The sequence below is a fragment of the Silurus aristotelis genome (assembly GCF_946808225.1).
Source record: "Silurus aristotelis genome assembly, chromosome: 6".
In the NCBI taxonomy this organism is placed as follows: domain Eukaryota; kingdom Metazoa; phylum Chordata; class Actinopteri; order Siluriformes; family Siluridae; genus Silurus; species Silurus aristotelis.
The window spans coordinates 28577406-28587637 of NC_139579.1; the positions used below are offsets into that span (position 1 = coordinate 28577406).

At 38.9% G+C, this 10232-nt stretch overlaps 1 protein-coding gene across 1 annotated transcript; it reads right to left on the reverse strand.

Annotated features, from left to right (window-relative positions):
• Positions 1 to 1494: 1494 nt before the first annotated feature.
• zmpste24 (zinc metallopeptidase, STE24 homolog) lies at positions 1495 to 9821 on the reverse strand. Its single transcript, XM_083543516.1, has 10 exons — positions 9375 to 9821; positions 8275 to 8421; positions 7898 to 7984; positions 7659 to 7775; positions 6398 to 6550; positions 5372 to 5513; positions 5017 to 5198; positions 4401 to 4505; positions 3874 to 4017; positions 1495 to 2821 (listed from the first exon to the last, which is right to left on the reverse strand). Exons 1-10 carry the CDS (start codon positions 9480 to 9482, stop codon positions 2594 to 2596), a joined length of 1413 nt encoding a protein of 470 aa, XP_083399642.1. The 5' UTR covers positions 9483 to 9821; the 3' UTR covers positions 1495 to 2593.
• Between the last annotated feature and the right edge of the window lie 411 nt (positions 9822 to 10232).

The following is a 10232-nucleotide window of genomic DNA, read 5'->3' on the forward strand; positions in this document are numbered from 1 at the left end:
AGAGTGACAGCAGTGAAGTGTGCAGTAGGAACAGCAAACTGGTTCAAGGTGGAGGTTGAACTGCATCAAGGATCGGCTCTGAGCCTTTTCCTGTTTGCAGTGGTGATGGACAGGTTGATGGACGAGGTCAGACAGGAGCCTCCGTGGACTATGATGTTTGCGGATAATATTATAATTTGTGGTCAGCATAGGGAGCAGGTTGAGAAGAGCCTGGAGAGGTGGAGGTATGTGCTGGAAAGAAGGGAAATGAAAGTCTGGAGGAGTAAGACAGAGTACATGTGTGTGAATGAGAGGGAGGACAGTGAAGTGGTGCGATTGCAGGGAGAAGAGGTGGAGAAGGTGGAGGAGTTCAGGTACCTGAGGTCAACAGTGAAAAGTAATGGAGAGTGTGTTAGAGAAGTAAAGAAAAGAGTGCAGGCAGGGTGGAGTGGGTGGAGAAGAGTGATAGCAGGAGTGATTTGTGATAGAAGAGTATCTGCAAGAGTAAAAGGGAAAGTTTATAGGACTGTGGTGAGACCTGTAATTATGTATGGATTAGAGACAGTGGCATTGAGTAAAAGACAGGAGGTGGAGCTGGAGGTAGCAGAGCTGAAGACGTTGAGGTTTACGTTGGGAGTGACGACGATGAACAGGATTAGAAATTAGTTAATTAGAGGGACAGTGCATGTACGGCATTTTGGGGACAAGGCTAGATTGAGATGGTTTGGACATGTGCAGAGGAGGGACATGGGGTATATCGGTGGGAGAATGCTAAGGATGGAGCCACCTGGAAGGAGGAGCTTTATGGATGTGGTGAGGGAGGACATGCAGGTAGTTGCTTTGAAAGAGGCAGATGTAGAGGAAAGGGGGTATGGAGACGGATAACCCGCCCTGGCGACCCATAATAGAAGCCAAAGATGATTATGATTTTATATATATATATATATATATATATATATATATATATATATATATATATGTAGTAAAAAAGACAGGTATGTGCCTTTCCAAATCATGTCCAATCAACTGAATTTTCCACAGGTGGACTCCAATGAAGAGGTAGAAACATCTCAAGGATGATCAGTGAAAACAGGATGCACCTGAGCTCAATTTTAAGTGTCATGGCAAATACTTACATACTTGAATACTTACATACATGATTTTTTTAAATATATATATATATATATATATATATATATATATATATAAATTTCCAAAGATAAAAAAAAAAAAAAGACTTATGTTGATGCTATGGTGTATTGTTTGTAGAATTTTAAGGAAAATAATGAATTTAATCTATTTTGGAATAAGGCTTTAACATAAAATGTGGAAAAAGCGAATTGCTGTGAATACTTTCTGCATGCACTGTATCTAGTATTAGTAGTGTTTCTAAAAAAAAAAAAAGTGACAAGCTAATATTTGGACATTAACTCCAGGGACCACGTAGGAAAATTCTGTAAAAGATCAAAACATAATTAATAGTAGAATTAATGATATCAAAAAGACACATTGGCCGATTTGCTGTTGACTTTTATTCACGAGATGGTACATTCACAATCGTTGGATCAAACACTGCAAATGTCAAAAAGGGGGATATATATGGAACTCCTGAGATGCCTCAACCTAGTAACAATTTCTCAACAAATTCTCAGTTATGGCTTCATCCTGCTTTTCTAATCCTTTCTTGTGTTCTTTAACCTGACACATTTGGTATCAATGAGGTGGGAGTGAGTGGATTCTGAATTCCAGCATGCAAACATTAATCCACCGCAATGAAAGCCTTTTCCTCAAGGATGCGTCTGAGTGCGGCACTGAAATACACTTAGAAACCAAGAGTGATGTCAAGCAATGAGGCTTCCTTGTTAATGTCATTAATTAAAAGATGAAAACGGCAGGGGATTGGATAATTGTCACTTTTCTGCTCGCACACACTTTTTCACACTCTGCCATATGCTAGAAGAACTCAAAAGAAAAAAAATAAATAATCTGAGTAAAAATTAACAGATTTCGACCTATCAACATTTGTCAATAACTTTTTTTTTTTTAAGTGGCTCTAAATTTTCTTTCTTAAAAAAAAGAAAAAAAGGAAAAAGAACCAATCAACTACATATTTACAGAATTGGTCCGAATCTTTTCCTTCAAATGGCTCAAAGGCCATTCAGCGTGTTTATAACCGACGAGGTTTAAACGAGGTGTTTTACCTCATGCTCATCTCTCTCACAGAAACAAATTTTGCTCCAATGCCATGTATACTGAAAATATAATTATTAGAGATTGGCTGTAAAATGAGAGGATGTTTCTTAATTTAAAAAAAAAAAAAAAAAAAAGATCTTTCTCGAGTCCCCGTTGCACGAAGCATTAGACTGTAAACAAGTCCAATTAAATCGAACCAATTAAAACTGGTACAAAAAATTTGTGAAATAAACCCTAGAAAGATAAGGGTATAAGAAACAACTATTGAGAGAGAGAGAGAGAGAGAGAGAGAGAGAGAGAGAGAGAGAGAGAGAGAGAGAGAGAGAGAGACTTTTCAGCTTCTTCAGACAGCAAGCAGCGGCCACCGGAGGCCCTTCCTGTGAGGGGCGGATGGTGAATGTGGCGCCCCCTGGTGGAACCGTCAGTCTTGTTTCTTTGCGTCCTTGATAGCCCTGAGTCTCTCCAGCAGGGGAGGGTGGGAATAGTGCCACATTGAGAAGAGCCAATCAGCCACAGGAAAGCCAAGGTTGTCTTTGTTTAGCTTGATGAGGGCTGAGCAAAGCTCAGTCGATCGACCCATGGCTCGCGCAAAGGCGTCTGCTTGAAACTCGAATCTGCGACTCAGCACTGTCAGGCAAAACGTCAAGAGCTGGAGGAGTGAAACAGAATTATATATATAATCATTTAGTCTGAAGGTGAACAGCTGTCCAAATCTCTGCAAAACTCTCAATATCAGTTGAATGGATGAAGGCTGAAATATGTTAATTTTAAACATTATATTAAAATTCCAAAACAAAACACACACACAACAAATAAAATGTCACAGACATCGATCCAAATAAACTAAAATAACAATTAATAATTGGATATGGACAACTAGTTTATAATAAACATCTACACAATATACAATTAGCTATTAATAAACAAGTAATAGGGAACAAAAATATTTGTGCTGCTTTAGGAAAATAGCTAGACATCAAAATAATTTTTATTCTTATACTGAAAGATTAAGGCCAAATAATTATTACTAAACCACTAGTCATGTTTTTCTGGGTATTCAAAATAAACTTTATGGACTAAAGTATTGGGACACCTGACATTTCCAGCAATATCTCTTCCTCCCGAATCTGTTACCGCAAAGTTGAAGGCACACGATTGTATAAAATGTCTTGATGCAAAAGCATAACATTTTCCCTTCACACTTAAACTAAGAGACCCAAACACTCAGTCTCAGCATAACAATTCCCCTGTGCGCAAATCCAGATATAGTTTACATGGCTGTGTGTAAGATCTTGAGCCTTCTATAGAGCCCTGACCTCAACCCTACTGAACACCTTTGGGATTAATTGTAATACTGACCACACCCCAGGTCTCCTCACCTCACCTACATGTGACTTTACTAACACCCTTCTGGCTCAACGAATACAAACCTCCACAACACACTCTAAAATCTAGAGGAACATCTTCCCAGAAGAGTGGAGGTTATGATAACAGCAAATGAGGACTAAATGTGGAATAAGATGTTCAGAAAGCACATGGTGTCCACAAACTTTTGTCCATATAGTGTAGCATGATAACATTCATTATAACATTCATTATAAATGACAAATTTATTGCCTGATCACTTCACTAGTTGTGGCCCAATTAGAAAATCAGTCACACGCATGCACACGCTGTAAACAGAATAATGGACGACTCTACCTCATTGTAGGGGGAGAAAATAAACTGGAAGATGATCAGCAGCCCGATGAGAGTCGGCTGGTTGTCGTGGAAGCCAAAAGCCGTGAAGAGCTCTTTCCGACCAATCAGAACAGCAAACAGGAAAAAGCAGAGGAACGAGTTTACCTGTGGAGGGTAATTGAGAAATAAATCCAAAAAGTAACATTTAATTCATTTTACTGTATAACTAGTTCATCTGACAGTCAGTCTTTAATCAGACAGGTCCAGACAGAACCAAGTCTCAAAGTCTGTGTCCAGAAAGCTAATGTTTCGAAGATCAAAGTGTAAACGGAAACTGATATCGCAGGCATGAAATATTAGACTAAATTAGCCAGCTGTTTGCCAGGAACATGGTGTTCGGTCAGCAGTACTGTACAAGTTGGTATCTTTATTGTAGAAGAAATTATTTTGATCATTCCCTCCATGTTTTGGACTAAAGGCATGACACCATGACAGTTTAACACTAGTTTAAAATTACAGATGTCTTCTGTATGTAATGGCTAGCTCACCTGGCTAATGATGATGTGCTTCACTGTGTGGCCCAGTTTCCAATGTCCCAATTCATGGCCAAGAACCGCCAGAACCTCTGAGTTACTGCAGCCTTGCTTCTTGTGCTAGAAGATAGAAATATAGACAGATGTTTTTTTTTGTTTTTTTTTAGGGGGGGGGGGGGGGGGTTGGAGTTACTATCGTAACCACCTTTTTTTTTATTTATTAATTATGTATTTTTAAAATAAAATAAAAAATAATAATAATAAAAAAAATATATATATTTTTTTTCAAAATTTGCTTATTTTATATATATATATATATATATATATATATATGAATAAAAAAATTATATTTATAATTTTGCATATTATATATATGATCACTGTTTAAGAAATTGAAAGAAAAGGTTAAGTGAGTTGAAACAAAGCCAGCCTGAACACAAAGTGACCATTTAATAAATAAAAGAAAAAGTATCCATAACCAGCAGGGTCCTGTGTGTAAAAAAAATCTAAATAAATAATTAAAAAAAGCGGTTGCAGCACATTAGTCCAGTTTGAGAAAATTTCATATATTTTTTTTATTGATTAGTATTCAGTTAATCAAACTATAGTTAATGCATTCTTTTGTACTGACTTTAGGCTGGGGCTTGGTCTCGTCTGCTGTCTCCTCTGTGCTGTCCTCTTCGGTGCCGGACTCTCCGTCAGTTTTTTTGTTCAGAGGAGAGTAATCCTCCAGCAGCGTGTCGAACAGCACGATGCGCTTGTTCTTGAAGAAACCGTAGAAGTAGGCGTTGCTGTGCGAGGATCTTTTAGAGCCTGGGAAGTGACAGTGGAAAAAAACACAACTGTGTCAAAGTTTAAAATAAATAAAAACCTCAAAACACCCTATAGTTTCAAAACTGCAGTGGAAAGAATGGACCAGTAAAAGCTGAGCACTTGCACGTTCTAAAACACGGCTGTGTAATGATTTCACAATGGGTTTCTAGTACCTTCTACCACATAGATCTTTGTGAGTGGGAAGCTGATAGACTTGGCCATGCTTTCGATGTCCGATTTCAGCTCTCCTTCTGGGAGCGGGGTGAACTTATCAAACAGGGGGGCGATGTAGTCAGCATAGATGGTCACCAAGACCTGGAAATTATAAATAGAGAGAAAAAGAGGAGAAAAAAATAATGTTTAAATAATTTTTTTTTTTTTTTATAAGATATACAGTGGTACCCCACTTATCGACCTTAATCAATTCCCTAAAACCGGTAAAAATGCGAAAAGGTCAAAGAGAAAATGTACACGCAATATACAATAAACATGCACTAAATTGTTATATTGACCGCTAAATAACACTTTATTGTTCACAAACCGAAGTTTAATTTACGATAGATGCTCTCTCCACGAAGGCTGAGGCGAGACTGGGAAGATCCTTTCCCTCACTCCACGTGGGTCGGGGTAAAAAAAGGTCGATAAGCGGGCATTTGTTCGTTGAGCGGGCGCAAATTTCGGTCGAAAAACTGTTCGCTAAGCGAAAAGGTCGATGTCCGAGCCGGTCAATAAGCGGGGTACCACTATACGACATGCCGAGTTGCATGCAGTGTCAGTTTGCTTGAAACTGGAAACAAATTCCTTGCATGGTCAGGCAAAATGGACTAAAAATTACCAGTGATATTGAAGGGATAGCAGTCCTCTCTCTTTTAAAAAAACAACAACAAAAAAACCCGCAATAAAATATATAACTGTGTGGTAGAAAATCAACCCGCTTTCCTTCCTGCTTTCAAAACTCACCCGTGTGCTAAAAAACTGGCAAAGCCAGCACACGTATATTTCAACCTTGTCATAAGCAGCGGATGGGCATTTCCCGGAAAAATTCCGCCTGCTGAAAGTCTAGTGTGAACGCAGAATTATGCTGAATCGAAAAAACCCAGCTATATAAATAAATATAAAATGGAAATGAAACGTTATCAATCCCAATCAACTCAAATAACTGTATTTATGCTGTATAGCTTAATTATATAATCTCTAACCAGAGAAACGACGAGTGTGAAGAGCCAGGCGTAAATGAAGAAATAATCTCCGCCAATCTTTATGATGTAGAGCAGCAAAGAGGTGACGGGCAGCAGGATGCACTGGGTCACCGCAAACTTCTTAAGAGCATCTTTCAGGAAGAAGCCGATCGTCTGAGGAGAAAGAAAGTACAAGGGTACAAACTTTGATTGCATTGTTATATTCTCAAATAGTCCTTTTTTCCACTGATGCGTACGGAGCCCTGTAGGAAACTTCTTGTCTATAAACTATAATATACTTATAGTTGCTTTAATGTATGAATTGATTGAAACTCAAAAAACTTTTGGCCAACTTCTGTGAAATCAAAGGAATTAAACACTTTAAGAAAAGAAAAATAAGAGACACAGTAACTCCAGCTTCAACTCCAACTCCAGCACACCCCATTGTGTTTTCATCCACACTATTAAGCAAAACGATTCGCCACAACACGGCTTCAGAGTTTGTATAATACGACCGCGACACAAACTTTCTTCCGGCTTCTCCCATTAGGGGTCGCCACAGCGGACCATCCGCATGTTTGATTTGCCACGTTTTTTTCGCTGGATGCCCTTCTCAACGCAACCCTCCCCATTTATACGGGCTTGGGACCGGCACTAAGGCTTGTGCAACCCTAATGGCTGGGGTTGGTTCCCTGACCGGGAATCGAACCCGGGCCGCAGCGGTGAGAGCACCGCATCCTAACCACTAGACCATGACACAATAATTAGAGGATTTGGATTTCTCACTGTCTTTTCTTCTGGGGCCATAAATCCTTCCACCAGCCCACACAAACATGTGAATGACCGACAGTTTCGTTTTCATTTCAGGTCACTAAACTCTAGCAATACAACCCACCCTCACCAGTCCTCACTACGGACCTTCATCCACATGCTTTTGCTGTTCGGAGGAGGGAGGGGTGATGAGATGCTCCGTATATGCTTCCAGGAAAGGTGTTCCCACAAAATCGTGTGGTTGCTTTATTAAGAGCATAAAAATAGCGTGCATCAGAAAAACTGTAACTCTATGTTGCGACAAACAAGACAGACGCTAGCGAAAGCGCGGGCACATGTAAATGCCACATCGGATTAGATAACGTCTCATGTAAACAGCCCACCGTATCTTTCATTCGGAATGACCACCAAAAAAAAGTCCACCCCTCCACCTCACAGCATCACCCTCACCCACCCACCATTTTCCTCCAATCCTCTATCCCTCCATCTCTCAGAATGAAATGTTCCTCACCTGCTGGTTGAAGCCATGCTTCTCCTCGATGACGAACGTGCTGTACAGACTCCACGGCAGACCCGTAACGGCGCTGAATAACGTTGCCAGCATCAAAAACACCAACGACTGTGAGATCTGCAGCAGCCATTACATTACAAGTGCACAGGATTAAACAACAAAGTGACAGTTTGAGCCACACCACTGGTTCATTCTAAAGCGAAATGTGACGAGTTCACCTCGTCACCTCAGACACCCACCTCGTACTCCGGGCCGAAGCCGAATCGGCCGGTCAGGTTTCCGGAGATCTTCCAGAGGAACGGGATCCCTCCAAGCAGCAGAATCAGCTGAGAAAAAAATTCTGATGATCAGCAATTTAAATAAAATGCTTTGACATGCCTCATTATAAAGTTCTAGGGGGAGCGTGCTGTAGCAGAAAACACACTTTTCTCAAAGCCATGAACAAATCAGTAACAACAGTTGATTATTTTCCAGTAACAACAAGCCCCCAAGTGTTTTATTCCTTCCACTAATGTTTACAGAGGTTTTAGTTATTTCGAATGTTCGACTGATCATTTACTCATGCTAACAAAATCTTTTTACACACTCTGTGCCATGTCTTTGTTCACCCACTCACCGTTCCCTCCGTCTCGGAGTAAAGACCAGACCAGAAGCCGAAGTTGCTCTTGTCCAGCTGGTAGAGGCGTGACTTTTCAAAAGTCTCAGAGTCCATAATCTTCCCCAGCTCAGCAGGCACGTGCGTGGCGGTGCTGTAGATCTTCCTCTGAGGTGCAAAACACAAGAATCACTGAAACCTGTGGCATTTCGTTTGACTAGAAACAAGTGGCACAGACAAGATCCCGCATCTGAGAAACGTTTGTGGTAGGATGCAAGCGAACTGGATCGAGAGTTCACGTCCTCAATGTGCCTTGATCGCATCAAATTCATTTTCTTAAAAATAAGAACTAATGTTGATTTTCTCTCATATTCTAGGAAGTTGAGATTGAATTTACAATCATGCATTCATGATGTATATTGCATACTTCAAATTAAATCTAGATGTTATGCTATATGCACACAATTGCAGTGGCATGAGAAGCACAAATTGTGATTTTTGTTTTATTCCCTGCAATTACTTAATTTTTTTTTATATTTTCAAGAATTTTTTTTCTGGCGTCCCACCATGGACTTCATTTTTCTAATGAGAGTTTGCACCGACAATGTTCTTTTACAATACTTTATCACAGTTCACGAAAAGTGACACAATTAAAGGATATAAAATTATAGCTCTATTTATAAATAAATATAATTAAAAAAAAAAATATTTTTTTTATTTAAAAAAGAGCAGGAAGGAATTCAGGTTGAATGCTTATGCATTTTCTTTTTCCATAAACCTATTTTCACCCCCCAAAAAAATCACCTGACAATCATTTCTTTAGGGTTCTAGTGTTTGGAAATAAAATATTGAACAGGATAAAATTATAATGCACTGTTTGTACGTCAGTAATATGAAATAATTCAGGACAGGGGTCTGAATATTTCTAAAAAAAAGCGATGCATTTTCACTGACTATAATCTGGAAACAATGAGTTATTATTGCAATATTATTAAACATCTTACACCATTTGATGACTTGAAAAATAAATACAAAATCCTATGATATAAATTGTACAATATGAGATATTATTACAGCTCTTTGTGCATGTATGAAGACATTAATAAACCCGATCACATTACCTGTCTGTAAGAGAGATAGGCCTCCCATAGGTACACCGTCCACGAAAACAGCAAGACGGCGTAAAATATTTGCTCCTCAGGACGCAGATCGAGGATTTCTTTCAACATTTTTATTACTATATGTTTTGTTTTTGCACGTGACACGACAAGACAGTGGTGCGGCGATACCGCGGCTAGTCAGTCGATCAGGAGCTAGCTGCCTCGCTTTGTGAAGCTTCAACCTCTATCAACACACACCGCACAGCTCAACTCAACAGCACAGACTCTCAAACCACTAACACGTAGAAACAGGTAGTAAAAAAAAGAGGACTTGACTAATTTCTCAAAAAATGTCACGTCATGGGCTTGTTACTAGTTCCTTCTCCATTCATGTGAAATGGAGTGAGCAACCAAAAAGTGTATCCGGGCGGAAACAAGAACACGCGTTTCTTTTCCCTCCCTTTTTTTATTTGAACGCTTATAATGCTCTGTAACAATTCCTAAATACTATACTAGGTTATTAATAATAATAATAATAATAATAATAATAATAATAATAATAATAATAATAATAATGATAATAATGATAATAATAATAACAGCAGTGATCTCCAAAGGTGGGAATAGTAATCAAATATTCTACTCAAGTGTTACTTCAATGAATTTTACTTGAGTACAAGTCAAGTTACCAGTCTAAAAATCTAAAAGTAACTCATTTAAAATGTACTCAGAGTAAAATTCATTCAGAGTGTGGCTCAAAAAGTACAAGGATATACACATCCTAACCTGGTTGTCTTTAATTGAAGAAACACCTTTACAAATGAAAGTGCTTTTTTTTTTTTTGCAAGTTTTGTATTGGGCAGATATTTAAGCAAAAAT

Excerpts from the sequence above, each read along its gene's own strand:
- zmpste24 (XM_083543516.1), bottom strand. The coding sequence starts at position 9,482 with ATGTTGAAAGAAATCCTCGATCTGCGTCCTGAGGAGCAAATATTTTAC. Across the intron at positions 8,422-9,374 it reads CCTATCTCTCTTACAGACAG|AGGAAGATCTACAGCACCGC; the intron begins GTAATGTGATCG and ends TTTGCACCTCAG. Across the intron at positions 5,514-6,397 it reads TCACACTCGTCGTTTCTCTG|GTCTTGGTGACCATCTATGC; the intron begins GTTAGAGATTAT and ends TATAATTTCCAG.